The 21902-nt window shown below is 38.5% G+C and overlaps 1 protein-coding gene across 7 annotated transcripts in view; it reads left to right on the top strand.

Moving 5' to 3' along the window:
• CNOT4 (CCR4-NOT transcription complex subunit 4) overlaps window positions 1-21902 on the top strand; it is an 83905-nt gene that overhangs the window by 58148 nt on the left and 3855 nt on the right. For 4 of the 7 annotated variants that reach the window (XM_050905477.1, XM_050905455.1, XM_050905470.1 and 1 more), the window contains exons 8-10: window positions 3568-3625; window positions 3911-4160; window positions 6082-6579. In XM_050905477.1, coding sequence (XP_050761434.1) covers window positions 3568-3625; window positions 3911-4160; window positions 6082-6579 — 806 coding nt within the window. Of the gene's footprint in view, window positions 1-692; window positions 849-3567; window positions 3626-3910; window positions 4161-6081; window positions 6580-21902 lie in introns of all 7 variants that reach the window. The other 3 variants (XM_050905441.1, XM_050905463.1, XM_050905433.1) reach the window with 1 other exon arrangement.

The following is a 21902-nucleotide window of genomic DNA, read 5'->3' as shown; positions in this document are numbered from 1 at the left end:
AGCAAAAACTCGGGCTTTGAGTCCTCTTTTGAATTTCTTTCACATCTAACATGCACTCTGAAATGAAATTTAATGTTACTTTATAAAAGGGAAGTAATTATGGCTTTAAACTAGAAATGAAGGGAGCAGTAACTTGAATGAACAGCGTATTGGTCTGACTGGCCTCATGGTCTGTTAGTAAAGCTGTGGACTCTTGTGTAGGCATAAAACACAAACTTCATCTGTTGGGGCCAGGCTTGATAGAGCCTGGAATATAAAACATTTAAAAAAAAAAAAGTGATTTAGTTCATGATTTACAGAACGTACAAATACTGATGGGATAAAGCAAATAATTCTAAATGAGGTGTGTGTAGGTCTGGATACTTGAAGCTGTCGATGGAGATTTTTTTTTTCCCCCCCCTCTCCCCCAAATGGACAAGTTTGGACTTCAGTATTGGCAGAGCAGCTATCTATTCAGTGAAGAAAACAGAATTCCCCTCAGTTTTCTCTCTCCCCTCCCTACCCCACTAATTCTTTTTTTAAGTCATCACCATTTAAAATCTGAGAAATAATATCCAGATAAATCTATTCTTATGGATTGTCTGGCACAAGGATTCATTTCCCCAGTGCTTACAATTTTTAAAAACACTTTCTTCATAACTTGAACTCTTCTTTTTTTTTTTTTTTTTTTTTTTACTCTTGCCTTTTTCCAGACCCAACAGTAATAACAAAGATGCCTGGCCATCATTACAGAGTTCAAGTAAATCAGCCAACGGTTTAACAATGGAACACAGGAAAACGCCTCCTATATTAGAAAATGGCACAGACCCAGAACACATGACTCCAGATGGTGCAGACTCAGATTTCGGGTAATTGTGCTGCCTTTTATACTTCAGATAGCTTGCTTTCTCTCTCACTGATTGGTGTGGAGGGAATGATTCCCCAGTCTCTCCTCTGGTTGGAGAGCTGGATTCAAATCTTGATCAGGTCACAAAAAGCTGGGCTTAGCCTAGCCCATGTCAAAAAGACTGATTGGCAGATTGTGCAGGAGAACCCTAACATGAAGTTAGTAAGTGATGGTACAGGTAAGGGCTGAGGGGAACTTAGCAGCTGCGGGATCAACAGCTTATATAGCTGCATGGTCCCAGCCAGAGCTGAGCCCTTCATTTCTATACAGAAGCTTCCACAAAAGTAACACACTAGTTGCTATACATCAGGAGGCTTGTCACTTGGAAAAGCTTCAACAGAAGGAAGCTAAATGTTAGGCCTGAATATCTGTCATCTCTTTACAATGATGTGTTCCAGAAACACAACTGCAGAGGTAAGGGTTCCCTGGTTATCGCTCAGTAACAGGAACAACAGGGCAGCAGATTCAACTGAGGCTTCTTTGTGCAGAGGAAGTAACTCATCTGCTTGCAAAAACTTCCTTATTGCTAACCAACACTTTTTCTCTTCTGGTGCCCCCCTTGAATAGAACTGGTGTCCTCTTCCATCATAAGTGTCACTTGCAGTTCTGATGGTAGTCTGTAGTCATGCTGTTTTGTTTTTTTATGGACCCCCTCAGGTAACATCGGTTGGGCTCATTCAGAGGTTGGATGGGAAAATAACAAGGTAAACACTAATATTTCAAGAAGTGGTGTTGCTGATTAGGTAGCTGATCTTCATTTTAAATCAACATTGAACCAATGCATTAACATTGTGAGTGCTGTTAAAAGTGATACCTTCTTGTGAGGCTTAATAGCAGTCCCGTTGGGGTGTGATCAGAGATCCTATGGTTGCATCTCTGTAGTGACATGCAGCCGCCTCCTTATCTTTTCTGAGAAGAATGTACTAAATGTAGGTAAAAATACTGTAGCCAGTAGGCGATGAAACTTGTTCATTCCTGAGGGCTGGAAGCCTGTCTTACAATTAAAGGCTCATTAGGCAGGTTCAAGTATAATAAACATTTTCAGCACTTAGATTGCATTAAAAATTGTCTTACACATAGCTTTTTAAACTGCAGCATTGTGACTTTCTGTCAGCAGCTTTGGGAAAATAATTTGGCTGGAATATCAGCTCTACAATCAGAATGATTGTGTAGTGAAGGGTCTACAGCAAACTTTTGTGCTATAGGCATTCAGAAATTACTAACCCAAGGCACTTTGTTCTAAATAGAAGAACTTTATTCATCCTGTTCGACCCCTGAGTAGAAAGTATTTGTAAATCTTAACTGGAGTTAATGCTTGTTTGCAAGTATATTCCTCTGATTTTTCTTTTATAGTCAGAAATACTTCAGCTTCAGTTATCTCTTTGAGATATCGACTCAGTGTTCTTTTGCACAAAAATTGTTTTTATTGACAGATTACTCTTATACAGTATACATTTGATGTATATATACATTTCTTTAGAATGGAGAAGAATTAATTCTGCTGGGTTTCGACTCTAGTTATTCTGGGATGGGGAGAACAAATAAGGGGGGAAGCAACCTGATGAATTTTTGACCTTGATATGTGGCGCTCTGCAATGTTTAAACTTTGCAGCAGTAAGGGGTGTTTGAAAACAAGGTGTAGCTAGAATCTGAAGTCTGCACCCAGTTAAAATAATAACTATATATATATTTGTCTTGTGCTAACACATCATGCCTGTAATTTGACTTGTATCACATTCTGGCCTCTTAATGGAACTGAAATTCGTGTTCTTCTGGTCCTTGTTTGTAGGACCCATGTTTTGGGCTGTGCAGCCTGATGCTTGTGCATCTTTTCTTACGCGTAGATAAAAACGAAAGTACCTTGAACTTGTAAAGCAGAGATTTTAATCTGAACTTGAACTAATACTGTTTCATTAGTGTGGTATTTAGCATAATTAAGGCAACTCACAGATGCCTGTCAGAATCTTGAATCCTGAGATGTTCCCACTTCAGCCAAGTCATGTTAATTCCCAGTGAATAGCTTTCTGAGGTGGCTTTCTGCTGTACCCTATCTTTTATTCTCTTTATGTTTGTTGGCAGTTTTTTATGCTGTTTTTTCCTGCGTTTTTCCCCTTCTGTCATCTCAAAACTCAGTTTTCTTACCTTGGAACTAATTTCTGCTAGTTAAAGCTTGAAGGCTGGTGGGAACCTTAACTTGTTACTAGGACTAAATAGTTAATTTAATCTTTTATCTCTCCCCAGATTTATTTAGGACTTGTATGGGAACTGACAACTTAGGTATTTGGAAAACAAATCTATTCCCAAGTTTCTCTCTGGTGGTAGCATAGATGGAACTGACTACTACGGAATACTGCCATAGTACAAGAGTCCTGTTTTTTTTTGAATGGCATGGAGTTACTAATGAACATGTTTAAAACTTTCCTTTTGTTCCTTAACAGGGCAATCAGCAAGCAGAGTGGAGAGTGGTGGGAAGAAGTATTACAGTATATGGCAAATGATTGGAAAGCTTATGATTAAAAAAAAATAGTGTCATAAGTGGACTTTTTTCCTTCTTAATTCCTCCTAATTAATTTTGCTTTGTCTTTATTTCAAGGCTTTTCTACCACTACAAAAGCAAATGTTGATTTTCATGTTAAATACTTAAGTGTCTTATTGTCTCTTTTCCCCTCCCACTTTTGCAGCCCTATCGACAAACCTTCAGATTCCCTCAGTATAGGAAATGGTGACAGCTCCCAGCAGGTAAGACATAAAGATAAATGCTGTGAAAGTAAGAATTGAGTTTGAGGGCTTGGTGCAACTTGTAGTTGGAGAAGCAAGTACTTTCTGAAGTGTATCATAATTTTAAACAAAACTAAAAAATGCTACTGCTAAGTTGATTTTTTGTTTGACCTTGTACTGAGCTATATATTAACTAACCTAATTACAGCCAAAAGTTTTGAGGAAGTTTTTCAACTGTATTAGTGAAGAATATTTTATATATAAACACTCATGTCCTAATTGTTTCTCTTCCTCTCTTGCCTGTAGATAACAAACAGTGACACACCTTCACCACCGCCTGGTTTAACAAAACCCAATCCGGTCATACCCATCAGTTCATCTAATCACAGTGCACGGTCTCCTTTCGAAGGAGCTGTAACAGAATCACAGTCGCTCTTCTCTGACAACTTTCGGCACCCTAACCCCATCCCTAGTGGGCTTCCTCCATTCCCCAGCTCTCCACAGACTTCAAATGACTGGCCCACAGCACCAGAACCACAGAGCCTCTTCACATCAGGTGTGTACACAGGTTACATGGCTGAGTATTGCTTGCTTTTGCAACTGATGCCTAAAACTGTGTAGAACCAAAAACTCTGGGACTTGCCCCATACTGTTTTTTTCCCCCCTTCACAAATGATTAAAATTTGTCACTTAACTACAAATGAATTGCAGTGATGTAAGGGTTTCTTCTAAAAGAAACTTTGCAGACTTTTCCAGCTGCATGGCTACATTATCAGAGTGCTTATTTTAGTTTTTCTTAGCCAATGCCTGTCTAAATAGTAGGATGTGACGTGTATACTTAATATTTAATGTTACAGGTTTTTATTGAGAGTGAGGAAAATATGTGGTGTCAGTATATGTTGGTGTAATAGTCTCTTATAATCTATAATTCTAACATCAGAAACTGTGCGGTAGAATTCAGGATTTTCTTTAGTATCCTGCATAGTTGCCTGAAGGTGCCTAATCTTTCTCTTTCTGAAGTGAGATTATATACATTCAGAAAAGATAAAAATATGGTTAATTGCATCAACTGAAAGATACCTGTATTTTCCAGGTACTTTTCTATGAAATACCACTTCATATGAATGAAACATGGTTTTAGGTGTATTTCTATAGTCTTGGGAATGGCTAACAGTATTTAAGAGCTCACAAATTATAAATCAGAGAGAGTTGTTAGCAAACTAAATGAAACAATATCAGTAATAAATAGAATGTAAACAATACTTTAGGACACAGTTGGTTTACTTATAATTAGTTGTCTTTTGACGTTTATCTGACTTCTGGATGTCATAATCCTGTTTGTAAACAATATCTACCAAGGAAATTACCTGCTGCTAAGGTAATATACGCACCAATTTTGTGAGGATTAAGTAGCAGTGGGAGACAATTTCCAGGTAGCAGAGATCTTGTTTGTTTCACAATTAATATAAAATGTATGGTTGCTGTTTAAATAAGAATACAAAGGGCAAGTTTTTGTCTGTCTAGCAACTCTTTTTATCTATCGTTATGGATTTTAGAGTGAAAATAGAAGTGTAGATTTCTTTTCGAAGAGAGGATACTGAGCTTAATTGTAACTACTTAAAGCAGCAGACCAGGTTCCCTACCAGCAGAGGGAGTTAATGTTGTGAGTGATACTACCTTGTACTTAATCAGCTTGCATTACCACAGTTTTGAGGAAAAACTGTGTGAAGCTAGACCCAGCATTCACTGAACCTGAATAAGAAACTTAAACAGTATAATGAAATGAAGTAGTAATTGAAAATGCAGGGAAATTCTGATAACCCTTTTTTGCAACACTGCCTCAAAATATTTAACAATGTCTTGTAATGCAGTTCTTTAGTTCCTTTTATTTTCTCAAGGTGTCTACTCAAGAATTCGGCTTGTTTTTCTTCATAATGGTAGACTGTGGGAGTTTTTTGTTTGTTTTTTTTTTTTAACCACTACTCAGAGGTTCTGCCTTTGAGAGGGAACATTTCCTCCCCACCTTTCTTGCACAGCAGAGCTGAAGCACAGCATTAATACTGAAAGCAAAATACTGAACTGAATAACAACCGTATTTAAACTCTGCTTGGTCACACTTCCATCAAGTAATATGGGTGTAAAGAAGGTTCTAAGCAAGTGTTTATTGGTCTCTTTCTACTTGATGCTATTACTGAAAATACTTATTTGACAAGGCTTTTCTGTAGTTTGGGAACAGAGCAATTCTGCAGTAAAAATACTATTTGCTAGTTCTACCACTTCACCTTAAGTAGAAATCTATGAGAGTTTGATCTGAAAATGGCGTTCTAAGCTGATGAATGAGGTCTCTTTGGGGAATGTATAAAGAAGCATTATACGAAAGATAACTGGCAACATAGATTCAGATACACTGAGGCTGAAATTTTTGTATGGATAAATAGTTACTAATTCTTGTTCTAAATCCTGTTCCTCTCCGACAGAAACTATACCAGTATCCTCCTCCACAGACTGGCAAGCGGCTTTTGGGTTTGGTTCCTCCAAACAGCAAGAGGACGACTTAGGGTTTGACCCCTTTGACATCACCCGCAAAGCCTTAGCAGACCTGATTGAGAAGGAACTGTCAGTCCAAGACCAACCTTCCCTCTCGCCCACATCTCTTCAGAACCCTACCCCACACACTACAACTGCCAAAGGGCCAGGCTCTGGATTCCTGCATCCTGCTGCACCCACAAATGCCAACTCTCTCGGTAGCACCTTTCCAGTCATGCCACAGAGGTTCCCACAGTTTCAACAGCATCGAGCAGTTTACAACTCCTTCAGTTTTCCAGGCCAAGCAGCTCGCTATCCTTGGATGGCCTTCCCACGCAATAGCATCATGCACTTGAACCACACAGCAAATCCCACCTCAAATAGTAATTTCTTGGACTTGAATCTCCCACCGCAACACAGCACAGGTCTGGGAGGGATCCCTATATCAGGTAGGTGAATCGAGACAGCCGTGAATATGACTTCATTCATGCTTTCAGCTTCTCTGAGCCAGGACAGGAAAAGGGAATAGCCAGCTACAAGTGGTAGAGTGGTATCTCTTGACTGTCATACTCTGTTTATGAACAGAGGGAGGAATATTGTTTTAAATAGGCCCTTTCCATTTTTTAAAAAAAATGTATCTGGATGTTTAGCCTTGTAATACTGAGCTTTATAAGGAAGGTGGAGTATTCTGTGCCCGCTTAATTTTGTGCCAAAGCAGATTGGTATTTTGGTTTTTCAGTCTTGCCAGACTGGCTTTCCTTAAGAGTAGGCCCTGAAAGCGCATTGCGACTTCCACGTCGACATGCAGGTGCTGACCAGAGTTCTTAAAATTGTGCAAAAAAAATTGTAATGATGGTAATTTGTGCCAGATGTCTTGGCTGGGTTGTTCCCTCTTGCGCATAACCAAATGGCTGCACAATAAAACATTCAGAGCTGTTCATTTCTGTACTTCAGATGGCCTTAATATTATGCTAATCTTTCACTGAATGGATGCTTGCAATGTGTGTAAGAGGATTCATCCTGATTGTGAGGGTTGTGATGGAGGAAAATATGCAGTCAGGCCAGTTCAGGCTGCCCTAAATGGATTGATAGGCTCTTGCAGCAAACGTTACAACCAAGGAGTTAATTGTAACAATAATTGTCTTGATTAAAAATTCACTTCTGAAGTTTGAAGTCCTTCCATGCTTCAAATTTAGCTTGGCCCAAACAGGGCCTAACTGTTTCCTAATAGGGAAAAAACCTGTATTAAGTGTATAATGAACTGCAGGTACAAAGTCTCTGTAAGCTCTTTGTAGCCTTGAGATGGAGAAAACTGCTTCTTGAAATGTTGCCAGTGTTATTTGCTTTTCATGGGTTTTGAGAAGTACTAGTTATACTATACGAAAGTGACCTAGAAAAAGTCACTGTGTGTTTTTGATGCTCTAGTACAAGAGCTAATTTTGGCTGTTAGTTCCCTGTACTTTGTCCTCTTTGAAGGCTTGTTGAAGCTACAGTACTGCTGTAGGGTTCCTAGGCTGATTCATAGTATAAGCACTTAGTCCAGACTACAAATGCCAGTTCAAAACTCTTTCTACTGGCAGTGGCAAAGTTTTTAGACTAAAATGACTGATATTGGTTACACTGAAGTGTAAAAAAAAAAAAAAAAAAAAAAGTGATGTGGAGTCAAAAATGCAGCATCCGTAGCACTGCAAATTGTTGCTCAGTTTCCCCTAAACTACACAGAACTTTCAGGAACAGTGCAAGACATCAAGTTTTGACTTTACCGCTCAGTTCTAAAAATTGCTAGTTTGAGGGGCCAGTAACAAGACTATCTTCTGGACTAAGGGACCAGACAAATGCTTTAGTGTTGAAAAAGATCTGTTTGTAGTACAGGTTGATTCTAGGTTTGCGAAAGTATTCTTTAAATTGCATTACTTTAATTGCCTTTGGCAGTTTGAAAGTGGACCTCTTTGTGTTTGTAGAAGACTCGTAGATGAAGACTCATAGATCCTTGGTGTGACTCCTGAAGAGCCAGTTGTGTGGTGGTGGTGGTCGCACAGCCCATGCCATGTACTTCCCCCATATGTTTTAAGGCAACAGAGTTGATATTTAAGTATATCTTTTTTGTATGCAACTGCTAGAACCAATTAATTTCAAAATATTTTTGGCAGATACAGTGCTAAAAACAAAGTAAATATCTGCTGTAGTCTCTATGCAAAGTTCCTTTGAGTTGGTCTTAATCTCTTGTTATAGAAACATGGTTAGTTGCCTGGCTGACAGTTAGATAGCAGTTGCTGCAGTGCAAACACTTCTCAGCTGATCTACGTGTCAGCTTTGATGTATCTTGAAAAAAAGAATCATTTGCACAAACACAGATCACTACTTTTTCTTTTCCTGTTGTCAGAAATCAGCTGAAGTCTCAGATAGTTCTGGTTTTGTTTGCTGGGTTATGGATTTGTATTATTTGTATGGTATTTAGATCACTAAAGAAAACTCTAGGCACTAACTGCTTCAGAAGTACAAATAATTTGAAAGTAAGGAGATGCCTCATACCTCTTTTTTTCTTGTGTGCTGACGATAGTTTCCGATTTATTGATTATTCTGTCTTTTCAAATCCATATCTAGTGTACAGGTCTCTCAATGAATTCCTTTATTCTTTTTGAAGGAATAATTCCTGTTCTTTATGCTTGCTTTTAATCTGTCAGCAGCAGGTATATAATTACAGAATTTTCCTAGTTTCCTCATTTGATTTACAGATACAGCTGTCTGGTGGGGTTGAGGGAGGAAAGTGGTGTACAAGTACAGAGAAATCATGTTGATGGGACTTTATTACAGTGCTTTATAACAGACTCTAGCTGACCCGCTAGAAAGGCAGTGCATATCATAATAGCTGTTTAGCAGTATGGAAAGATTAGCTGTAGTATACCTGAAGCTCCTTTTTGTTAGCTCTTTTGTTAGTCTGTATTAGGATGTTTTAGAAAATGTCATCAACTCAGCTGTTTCAGATGTAACAGCAAAAGAAACCTAGTGCAGGTGAAACTTCACATTCTGTCTTCTAGCAGAGACCCACAACTGCTGTCAAAGTTGCATGTTTCCTAAGGTCTTTGATCACAATTTTTTTACAGGACTATAAATTCCTAAAGCAGATAATACTGGACCAGTCATTTAAAAAAAAAAAAAAAAAGCCCAAAAAACCCCATTCACTTATTCTGTGTGTTTGCTCTATTTAATCAACCCTTTTCAACTTTTCTATTTCATTTATGTGAAAACAAGCAGATCTAAAAACTTTTATAATGTCGTATGAAGTTAGTATACTATTTTCTAGGCTTTCTAAATCCAATTTTAATTGATTTCACTAGGCGTATTTGTGGTTTGGAAGCTTGTATGAAGAAAACATTACCTTTTAAACTGCTGCTGCTTCTGCTTTAAGTAGGCATTAGTATTCACATGAATTTGAAATGCTCATGTGTGATGTTAAATGTAATGTTCTGAAGCTACCTTCTGTTTAGTCCAGAATCAGAGCTGTGCTGTATTCATAACCCCACAGCTCCAGGTAGGGCTGTTTTGTGATGTGCACCAGATTTAAATGGAGGGACACAGGCACTACCTACATATTTTTATTTTTTTTAAGCTCTCATTTAAAAATAATTTTTATATGGAATTTGGTAGCTTATTTCTTAGAGTAAGTATTTATTAAACTCATTCTGCAGTTTCCAGTGAAATGACACGATTGACTTCATAATTTTATTATGCATATACTTGAAATGTGTCTCATTCATCAGGCATACATTTGTCCCCAACCCATATTTAAATGAACTTTTTGATTGACTGATTCCCAAACTAGCATTTTTTTCTCCCCCCACCGTATGATTTTGCAAACCGTAGCAGATGTTACATATTCTCATTGTAAGGGACAGTTTAGGCTTGTTGCTGTTCTCTGGTGTGGGATGGATTAGATGATTTACTGTGTAATTATAACTGTGACTGTGCTTCAGGAGAAGAGTTCAGTGACTTTTTATTCATGGACAGCATGATTGTTGCTAAAAGCAATCTTACCCTAGATTGTGTGCAAGCTATCCTAAGAATATAGGACAGCGGCTATCATTTATTCTGCAGATAATGCCAAAGGAAAGATCCACTGACAGCAATGTGGGTCGGTGGGTGCCTTTATTTTTATGTTACTTTAGGATAACAAGAAACTCTTTGTAATTTGATAGCTAATACGCTATCATCTTTGCTATCTTACTGCCTGGTGGTGTGTCTAAAATAGTATTGGATCATAGAGTAAAGTAGGTCTCAGATTAACAGTGTGTTTTGAGACAATACTTATAAGATGCATGCATATTAATAATGGGAAAATAGAAATATATAGTTTTATTTCTTGAGTTTACTGAGTGGTTGGTAGTCATTGATTTTATTACATAGAAAAAGTATAAGAACAAATTCAGACAGTTAAAAGTATGAGGAAAAAGTTGTAAACAGTTAGTCCACCTTTCCCGTCAGTTCTATGCAAGATGAAGTACTTGACATTTTGAAACACTGGCTGTTACTTCATTATTAATTTCATAATTATCCTGAACATAATTCCAAATGAGAAAAAAATTAATTGTAAGAACTTATCAATTCAATAATAATGAGATAGTTTGAAATTTGAACTCTTCAAGACTAATGCTACACAATATTGTCTGTGTATTCTTCCTGCGTAAATCATTGAAACCCCTTGAGTTGGAAGGGACCCACAAGGATCATCGAGTCCAACTCCTGACTCCACACAGGGCAGCCTAAAAATTAAACCATACATCTCAGAGCATTGTCCAAATGCTTCTTGAACACAGACAGGCGATTTATGTATATCATGCATATATTAGAAATCTGAGATAGAGGAAATAGTCAAGTGGGTACAGAGACAGATAGGAAGTACGAAGAATTAAACCCTGTTTAGGGTAGAGGAAGAAAAGAGTTTTACCTGTTGTCCTTGAAGATAACCACTGTAAAATCCATCAAGTTATTTTAGCCATGAAGCCCATTGATGTGGAGACTGCAGTAGACTTCTGTAAACTATTCCTGAAACTTCAGAACAGGAGGCTTGAATATCATGAGTCTTTGTAGTTGAATATAATTGACAAATCAAAATTTTGTTCTCTCGACCTTTTTGTTATGATGTTGTGGCTTGTATCTCTTGAATATGCACAGCCTAATTGGAATTTGTGTATTTAAAGATGAGATAGAGACAACAAATAGGTAGACAGTTCTATTAAGTTTGGGTGCCATCCTGCAGTCTTTGTGGTAGTGGTATTGCATTCCTTATCAAGACACTGATTAGCGTGCACACTTGAGTCTTGCCTGCATTTAGGTTTTTGTGAAGCAACAGCTGGTAGCAGGGAGGGCAAAGCAATGAAGGTTATATTAAGAAGGTCCAACTTCTTCCCACTATTTTAAGTCCTGAGCTCTTCCATATCTGAAAAACTTACGGTGTTGCATCTTCTCCCACTTTAAATTTTCTGGCCTCTGTGCCCCTGGCTATTGAACTCGTCTTGAAAATCAAATCCTTTCTTGCCTAATGCTACCTTTTGTACAACATTTTAGTAAAATAAGGGAAGATCCCTATATGTTGGCTATGATCATATTGTTTAAAAGACTTTATTTAGACCACAGAGAAGGGTGAGGTATCAGAATTAGCGTTGACATGCTCTGCCTTTAATACTAAGAGTCCTTGTCTGACTTGGTGTTTTCTCAAAATGTTGCCTCACTTCCATTTGGGGCACATGTTTCTTATTTGACCTTTGTCCTTTTGACTTTGTCTCCACTGTCTGGGTTGATTCTCAATAGTTGATTCCGTCTCCTGAACAAAGAAAAACACGGCTTGTTTTATACAGTCATGGAACCAAAAAAATTGAATTTGCAGCATAGCTGCTGACACTTTTCTGTGGTCTCAGGATAATAATTTGGTATGGGATTTTGGGGGGTTCTGCTTCTGCTACTGTGCCTTTTTAAAAGAGGATCTGTCCCGTGTGGTATGGCTGTTGAATTCAGTGTGTTGTAAAACTAAAATTCTCCAAATGCTATGTACAAAATGCATTTAATCCCATACCCTAGCAACAGGCGATGTGACTTACAGTGCTGCCTCACATCCCTTTATTTGGATGCAGTGGTTGAAAGAGTATTTTGCTACACTTTTCCTCTTGACCTGACAATATGTGAAAGGTTTAACACCAGTTTTAAGTAATGATGGCCTTACTCTTAACAGTAAGAGATGCATTAGTCCATTAATTTTCTGTCCTAATCCTTTAAAGAAGACTGCTTGCTCACTTGATGGTCGTCTTTGACATTTGGCTTCCAACAGCAGCTGGGCAGAAAGCATGGCAGCTGAAGGTCTTTTTCTGTGCCCCTGGTTAGATCTATGGCTGCCTATAGCTGAAGTCTTTCTCTGATTAGGTATAAATATTGAAAATAGGAGATCTGGTGAAAATCTTGGGTGATACAACTATTAGTTGTAGGTGCCACATGTGGCACCTCCAAAGGCCTGTATCTTTCCAGACTGCAGAACAGCTCCTCTCAGAAGTGGATGTGTTACCCTGGTATCAGGGTCACTCCTCATTTGAAAATAAAGGCCTAAACACTGCTTTGAAATTGTAAAATGAAAAGTGCTGTTTGTAACCAACCCTCAGCTGTTTCCAGTATTGCTTTTACTGACCCTTGCATAGACCCTGTGTCTGTTTACTCAAAAAAGATGACTGTTCTTAGTGCAGCTGTTACCACTGAGTTTTTGTTCTTCTCATCAGTCCTTACGCCTGCTGCATCCCATTTCTTTCTGTGGAGGTTCTTGGGCCTCCACCCCCTGACTTTAGGAGGTGCTTTGTGTCTGTGTGTATCCTCCACCCCTGAAATTCATTCTCCTTTTATTTCCCATCATAACTAATTTTCTGTTTCACTGACGAAGAGGTGAAGTGTTCAGCACAATATGGAACAAATTCGATTTGAAAATAAACTTTTGGCTTGCTTGCTTCCATTGCTCTGGAGGTGGGGTTTTTTTAATGCACCAGAGTGGTGCTGCTAGGTTTAAAATAAAGTAAATGGAAGTGGGATTTTTGATTAATTTCCAAAATATTAAATCAATGTCAAGATTGAAGTCACACTGTTTGAAATCTGTCATGGATATTCCTTGTCCTATCTCTGGTGTCTTGTCCCTTAACTCCCATACACTTTCTGCATTTACTACTAAGGCCTGCCTTCCTTAGTGTAATCTTACTGTGATCTCTGAGAGAACTTCATCCACAGCACCTGTCCTTTAAGTCCTGCTACTTCTCCATCTGTTCCAAAATCTCATCTCACACACCCACCCTTCCCTCCCAGTGCCTTTTCAGTGCTAATATTGCAACTGTTTTTAAAACCCTGTGGAATTTTTTCTTATTATTGTATAGGAGATACTGGTCCAAGTAAAGCTCGATATATAAATATCTGTGCCCTCAACTCTGGGAGCTTGGTTTTAAGCTCTTACGAATTTCTTAAAATCTTTGATTGTAAGATTATTAGGGATAGCAGTGAAAGACAGGCATCCTGCTTTTTTGAGTAGTAAGATGCCTGTTTTTAAATGTGTAATTTTATTTCAGAAGAAGAAAATGTGACAAAAGAAAAAGTGGGGGGGAAAAAACCCAAACCCCAAAAAACACACAAAAAAACCCAACCCCCAAAATATCCTCTAACTTCTCTTGGCTGCAGTACATCAGAGGAATGACTAATTACATTAACACTACTAGACTTGAAATAAATGCGGTGTTGGCTGAAATACGTGGCCTGAGTGGCTGACCCAGTTTGCATTCTGGACTATCAGTCCTGACAGCTTTTTGGGTAACTCTTCCCCAGAAACGGGGGGAAACAAGCATGCAGGAGGTATTTCACATCAAATTTCCTGACTGCTGGTATCTGTAGTAGTGTCACCAAATGAGCTTCAGCTGTGCTAAATGTTGGGCCTTTGTGTGTGTTTTAGGGATGGAAGACTGCATTTATTGCTTATAGAACAAAACTTTTCCCTTCCTCTTTAGAGCTGGTTCACCAAAAGTTAGAAAGGCTGTTTCCTTTCCTAGGTAACCCATAAGCTCTTGGGATGGCTCTGCAGTAGTGTAAGAGGCAGCTCCATTGGCTGGTGTAGCATCCGTCTCCCTGCTCCAGCAGACAGATGCTTAGCCTTGGGGTGCTGTGTTCTCTTGGATGCTTTTCTGAAATACAAACTGACACTTCAAAATATACAGTAAACCACTAGCACGAGTTAAAAGATGTAATGGTCTTAGTGATGTTAAAAATCTGTCATTTTCCCTTTGAAGACTGGAAATTAGTACACTTGGCAGTGCCACCTGTTAGTAGCAGTGTCTAACAAGAGGCTGTGCCTTGGGCATGGACCTGAAACTTTGGCTCCTTCTGAGTCAAGTCCATCTCACAAAATATCAATTATAATGATGAATTTTAGCAAAAAAGCACGGACAGTTCATAGGCTTTCTGCATAAACAGATTTTGAAATGCACCAACTTGAAGAACCATTGAGAAAGGGCAAATATAATTTTTTAAAAAATTGTACTTGGGGAGGAGCGTAAATGAAATATCCTGATAAAGAGATAGCAGCAATTGAAAGAGCAGCTTTACAAAAGGTGTTTCTCCTCCCAGCAATACCAAATCACATTTGAGGGGGGAAAAAAATACCTGATCTTTTCCATCCTTTGCCATCTCTTGGTTCCTTCTACATCTCAACCTCATTTGAACTTCAGCTTGTTCCCAAAGGAATTATTTGAAAAAAAACACATGTATTTAAAAAGTGGGTCACCTCTATTGGAAGACAGCATTTAGTAATCAGAATGAATTTCATGTCATAGAAGGTTTGTTTTTCTTCTCAGCTTTCTTGCAGTTTATCTAATCTTCCCACAGAATGATTGAAGTATCTAGAAATATACGTCAGCCTTTATTGTTTGTTACAGATGTGGAAAAATTAAAAATTAGATTATCACTTCTTGGAGTATGCATTCACTGTGCCAATGCTGGTCTCACAGCCTTGGTCAGAGGATTGGTTGGGTACTCCTGGAATCCAAAACCTTCATAACTAGATAGGCTCTTGCTAATTATTGATATAGCTTTGAAGATCTGATTTTCTTTGCCAATTCTAGTTATTGCATTGGCCATAGGGCAAATTACATATATTTTTTTTTATTTATGCATATATCTATGCATGTACCCACAAGTACACTTGCACACACAGGATTTTCATTTGAGGTCAAGGGGCTTTTTTATTGACAGATAGGGTAACCTGGTGAGATTGAACCCTGATGCAGGATCTAAGAGGAAGCAGCAGGTATACTTAGGTTAAAATGAACTTTTTCTCCGATGAATGGAATTGCATGTCTTTCTGAGCTTTAGTCAAACTGTTCTGTATGTAGGATGCAGGTATCTATTTCCTTCATTTCAGTGTCTTAAGTCTTTGTGCATTCAGTTTGTTAATATTTAAGATTATCAGTGGCGAGAACTGGCTATTTTCTTATGGGCTCCTTTTTTTGGATGAGGAGTCTTGTTAGCTCACCTGAAAAAGAGGTTATTTATTGACTAAGGTGGAAGCAACACAGAGTATATTGTCTTTTTTGTATGCAGGACAGTGGGCCCCAACTTGATGGAAGTCCTGCAGTTGACCACTATGCACTTTTAGCAATAAACGATTAAAAAAGTAATAAAAAATGGTGGGATACTGTGGAAACATCTGATATGAAGTCAAGCATGTTTTTCAAAGCAAGTTGGAATCTCAATTTGAAACTTACTTATAGCTTAAAATTGGGTGGCTGCCTGCTAAAATTATGTATTAGATTTGGTCTCTTGAGCCGTGGTAAGTGTAAGTCAATCACAAGAACTCTCCAGAATACTTAATGTAAAATTGCTTTTCTCAAACCTAATAACATTCTGACACTGTACATACAAGCAAATACAAATCAACCTATTGAATATTTAAGATGAGCTGTCCCCTCACTGATGTTGTAGAAGGGATTTCCCCTGAAAATAAATTAAATTTTCTGACTCTTAACACTTATTTAGTCACAGAAAGCTTAAGAGTTGTACTGTCAGATCTTCATCAAAAAGGAAAATTATTTAGAAAAACTTATTTTCCCCTTTGAAGTGTATACTTTAGAATTCACTATATTCCTCTTCTGTTTGATAGTTTGGCTTACTGGCATGTTAAGTTGCACTTGATTTATTTTAAATTGAAAAATAGTGCTTTTTTGATTTACATGGCTATCTTTTAAATTGGGTACATATGGAATTAATATAACCATGGAAATCAATGTGGAATCAAGATAAAAGCTGCTTTACTTGCATTATTTTAAAGCTGAGGGCAGACTGGTGTCTCTTGACTACTGAAGCCAATTTTGTAGATGTGTGTATGTACGTGTGTGTGTACGTAGGTACACTTCTTTGTTTCCCCAGCTCTTAGAGCTCATGACCATAAGACTTTCATTTGAAATCCGCACTGTGGAATGACACTTAGCTGTTTTCATGGATTGCCAAGTTTCTTCCCATGTGTAGAGAATGTCAGTGAGGCTTTTAAATGTTCCCTTCAAACAGCTTTATCTTCTAGTGCTCCTGTCATTTGATATCTCCCTAATATGAAGTGGCTACTTGTATTTATTCCTGATGGGCAGCGCTGCTATTTAAAGGTGGACAGATTCAATCTTCTTCAATCTGTCAGTGATGTTCTCAGGCCTCTGTGAATGGGTGAAACTTCATTGTTTGGTTTAAGCATTGTGGGACTCCTAGAAATCATGGATACACAGAATCAATGAAGTCTGCGTGTGGAATGCTTCAGACTGTAGCAGTTAAAACCATGAGTAAAATCCCAGTTAAAAAATTCCATGAGCAAACGAGCTTATCATTTGTATTAAGGTGACACAGGTACAGTTTTTATCATAACTGTTTTGTTGATGGTTAAGTATATAAGCTTTGGATGAAAGCCTTTTGAGTTATCTAATGTGATGGGCATAATTTCATTTTAGGATGTGGCAAATCGTCCTCTCCTCTTCCCTCCTCAGAGTGAAGTATCGGACAACTTTTTGCAAAATAGAAATACTAATCGTGGAAAGTAATTTTGAGATGAAAATAAAGAAGCCCCAGTCACTTCTCAGAATAGGGTAATGGGCTGTTTCACGGAAAGCACAGACTATCTGTGGTATCAGTGAAAATGATAGCACAAAGTGCAGGCTGGGACTAACAGGGATGTCACTGCAAAGGGTATACTTTTCTGGTGACCCCACTTGTTTCTAATCGAGTTGAAAGACTCCTGGTGAACTCTTTTTGGTAGTCTTTCCTGTTCCTTTTTTCCCCCCTCTTTTTTTTTTTTTCCTTTTTCTTCCCCCCCTCCCCCAGGCCCAACTTTGTCATTCTGCTTGTCTTGCTAAGGCTTCAAAACTAACTGTTGCTGTACAGTGTCCTTGAAGATTTCACAAGGGCCGTCTTACAAGCAGGTCATTGCAATAGCCATTCTATTACCGAATACACTTTGATAGTCTTTTCGCTTCTTTTGTTGCTACTCTGTGCTGTCAGGTACATGACATTGCTAATAAGTTTATTTTTCTCTCATATGATAGTTTTCCTCTGAATTTCTTCTGCTTATTTGAAGCTTTTCTGTAGCACTGTTGTGTGCTTTGGTCACACACATGGCATACTGATGGGTTCTTAAAGAAATAATTGCAACCTAGATTTGCAGGACTGCTTACTTTTCAGCAGGACTAGAATATTTAGGACTCATGGCATAAAGATATTTAATAGTTTTACACAGTATGAAATCAGCCTCTTGTAATAGCTTGGACTATAATTTTGGCAGAGCAAAGAAATACGCTTGCTTTGCACTTAATGTGGTGGTCTTGTGATCTTTGCTATTAGTCGTATTTATTTAAGCATGTGCTGTGTGAATTTTGATATGGATTTGACCAGAGACTTGTATCAGAATTGGGGCAATGATTTGAAATGGTCTAGTCTCTGTAGAACATTCATTTTAGTGGGCTTGTCTCCCACCAAGTAAACTGTAAGACACACTATCCCCTTACCCTCAATATAAAAGATCAAGTGTGTGAACATCACAAATGTGGTGCAGCCAAATCTGAAACACCTTTGGTGCTACATTGTGGTGTCATTTGTCAGGATTTATACAGTCACAGAACAGCTTGTGTCAATGCAGCTGGCGCTTGTGCAAACATCTTCTAAAGTATTGATTATGTACAACAGAACAGTGTTTCTGGCTTGGCCATCATCCTCTTTGCTGTCTCTCCCCCAAGTACACACTGCTTTGCCTGATTTGAAGGAATAATGTTAAGGCATTGCAGATAGAGGATATTGAAGTAACGCTACCAGACTGTCTGGTAGGATGTCATGATGGGGCAATGATTTTATTTAGAAATTCATTAAATGACCAGCTTTTATACAGATGAATGTTCAGGCTTCTTAATCATATTCTAAGCTAACTCGAAGTATTTTTTATTTAAATTGGGTGGACAGGTTAAGTTTGTGATGAAGCTTGGTTTTTTTTCCCTTTGCTCACTTCTAAGACAGTGGTTGACTTTGAAAATTATACATACAAGTGCTTTTATTTCACGTTGGCATACTACTTCACACACATGAAAAAGTTCAGTACTAGAACTGCGGGATCTGTTCACCTCTGTAAACACAAGTTTCCACTAGACCAGATAGTATTATGAGATGCACATCAAGGGAAGACTGGAGTTCAGGATGCTATCTGAGCCTATTTTTCATGTGAATAGTGGTGCTTTCAGTGACACTTTACCAGGTTATTCTCTTCTCTCAGAGACAAAGCCGGGGCATGGGGGGAGGAATCTCCAATTTATCTTGATGTGTAAAATCTTTTCATTGCAGTCAACTGGGTTTTGACTTGTTTTCTTCTATGTTTTCCCACTGTCCGTGGACGTACTGCTTTAAATTAGGATGAGGTTATGGAAGGAGACAGTGTTTCCACTCCTTGAGAGAGGGAAACAGTGGTGTATTGGTTCTCATGCCCCTAGGTTATGATGTCCAACTGAGAAGTCTGTTAGCTAGTCAAAAAATTACTCCCTTCAACCAATTAAGTTTAGAAGTAGGGAAAGATAATAGGCAAATGCCCTTTTTATTAGATCTGTATTAACTGAGAGCTAACCTTTTCTCATTTTTAACTATGGTACTAGCTTCATGGTGAAGCATAAACTTAACAAAAAAGACAAACTAGCTGAGGGATGAATAGTAATTTCTTCTGAAGATACTTATTTTCTTCAGGTGGTGGAAGTAACTCCTGCCTCTGGGCTGGACTTGCATTTTTACTTAGGCTCTTGTTTAAAACTTGTCAGACTCTAGCAAAGACATGCTAATTTAATTGTTTGGTTTGGATATTGCTGTATGATGCCTGGAGATTGCTCACATACTTGGGTGGCATCAGGAGTTTTTCTAACTGGGTGTTTTACCTATTATAGCTAGTAACTTGAGGCCTCGGAGGGCAGTGCAGGGAGTGTAGTAGAGCATTGCATTCTCTATTGATCCCATCTATTTTAACACCTTAATGCATTTTAATCCCTTACCAGATCCGATATTACAAGAATAATTTAATTGCAGCATTTCTCCTTAGAGGCTGGGAGTCTGACAAAGCTGTGAAACTTTGGTCATTTGGGGTTTTTTTTTTTACTCTGTGCATTTATTAGCCAAGCTGTAAAACACTGTTACAGACACCTGGGTAATGTGTTGCTTGCTTTTTCTTTGGTGTCAGAGGGCAATGTTTTTGTCATAGCTTGCCTTTCAGCCCCACAAACCCAGCTGTCTGGGAAAGACAATACATCTTATGGAATTCTCTGTCTTATCACTTTTGTGCCCAGGACCACAAGATTTTAATAAACTTCCTTATTGCTAGCAAATAATACAGTTTTTATAGATACTGAAGCCTTTTAGGCCTTTCATCTCTTGACTTCTGTGATTCCAAGTCGATTTTGTACTGACAGTTGAGATAAAGGACGGTCTTCCTCAGTATCTTCTTCTTTTCTTCTGTTCTGTTCAGAGAGGGTACACAGCAATGGTGCACTATGCCTACCCCACAGATTAATGTCTCCTCACCAAACAGTGCCAGTCTTTTACGTTCCGTGAAAGTCTTGTATTGCAACTGCTTGCTATCTTTCTGGACTCTTATGTATGCTGTATTATGTCTTTTTTAAATGGAGAATAACATGACAAAAGTACATATGTTTTCGTAGCCTAAGATGGCCTAATGCCCTACTACGTTTGTCTTCCAATCCCATTCCTTAAAAGTATGACATCTTGCTGGCTCTGTCTTCATTAGACTTCCTCAATGACATGTTGCAGGTGTGTAGTTTACTACACGTTTATTTTCTTGCACATGAGCTTTGAGGGCATGTTGGGTGTTAGTAATGTCCGTGATTAAGATCATCATGAGCTTGCAGATCCCCAGCTCACAGGTATTGCAGTGAGTATGTTCACTCATACGTGGTCCTAGTGAGCATCTTGTGTGTGCTTTTTGCCTTTTAGAAATGAGTAATTAAACTGAGCTGTGTTTCTTTGCACAAGCTGTTGGAAGCAGCAGTGAGAAAATAAAGTGAAAACTAATGGTGTACCATGCAGAATCTGTTGCACAGTTATTTCTGTGATGGTGAGCTGGCTACTTTTGTTCTGAAAAATGAATTTAGAACTTGTCTCAGATAGGCATATGGATGTTCAAGAGGGTTGTGAGCAAATATCTATCGAGGCTATTTCTGACTAATACTTTTTAAAATTTTGATTTATTTTTTTAACCCCAGGATCATAGGTTTGAATGAAAAATGTATTGCACTAAACTCTTTAAAACTGTTTGTGTGCATTAGTATTACAAAGAAAAAAGTGGGAGCTCAGGAGGGAACAGGAAGTAGATTTGATTTACAGTAGAAGAAATGAAAGTAGAAGGCAAAGCCAGTTGTATGCGCTATGGCTTGATGCTAAATGAACACAGAACAAATTGCTGATAAGCCTGCTTTTTTTCACCCAAGATAACTTCTATACCAGGCCCCACAAAGCACATTGCTGCACACTGTGTGTGGATACAGTCACACTTACGTCTGGAGGCTTGATTGCATCTGTGTGCTAAGGTGTTACTAAAAAGCTGATCTTAGGTTACTTGCTTGAGGCAGAGCTGCAGTTCTGTTACTGCTATTTTTTTTCTCCTGTAGCACTTAAAATTTTAATCTTTAGATGTAACATGATGCATGTAGTAACGGGCAGGCTTTTGGGTTTACTTCCACTACCTCATTTTTGACCTGTCTTTTCTTTGTTTATGGGAATTCTTAGGAGTTGTTTGTCTTCCCCATGGAGGTACCTCACTCTGTAACCTCTGAGGAAGAGTGATTCCCCAGCCTCAGCCAGTGAGTGGGGATAACAGCAGTCAACCGTAAACCTTCCAGAGTCCGTGGTCAAATGTATTCTGCAAACTTGCTCAGGCACAGAGGATGACTTTTGTAGTACACTGTTTGCATCTGTGCTGTTATCCCTGTCTAGGCTCCATGCGCAGCATCAGTATGTCTGGCCACAGATGTTCTAGGTGTCAGCTGCTGTCCTGCTACGTAGGGACATTTATGCATGCAGATGGATGCTTGTGCTAGAACAGCTGCATTAGGCATGCATAGCGTTAGAAATGAACGCATTACTCCAACAGTTGTCATAGGCAAAGTGGATATAGCAGATTTGCGTAGTAATTTGTTTTGAAGTTCGGTTGGTGACATGGACTGAGGTATGACTTGCTGTGATTTGT

Source organism: Gymnogyps californianus, chromosome 1, assembly GCF_018139145.2.
Source record: "Gymnogyps californianus isolate 813 chromosome 1, ASM1813914v2, whole genome shotgun sequence".
Lineage (NCBI taxonomy): Eukaryota > Metazoa > Chordata > Aves > Accipitriformes > Cathartidae > Gymnogyps > Gymnogyps californianus.
The sequence above is the reverse complement of the archived record's forward strand: the minus strand, read 5'-3'. Positions and strand labels throughout refer to the sequence as shown.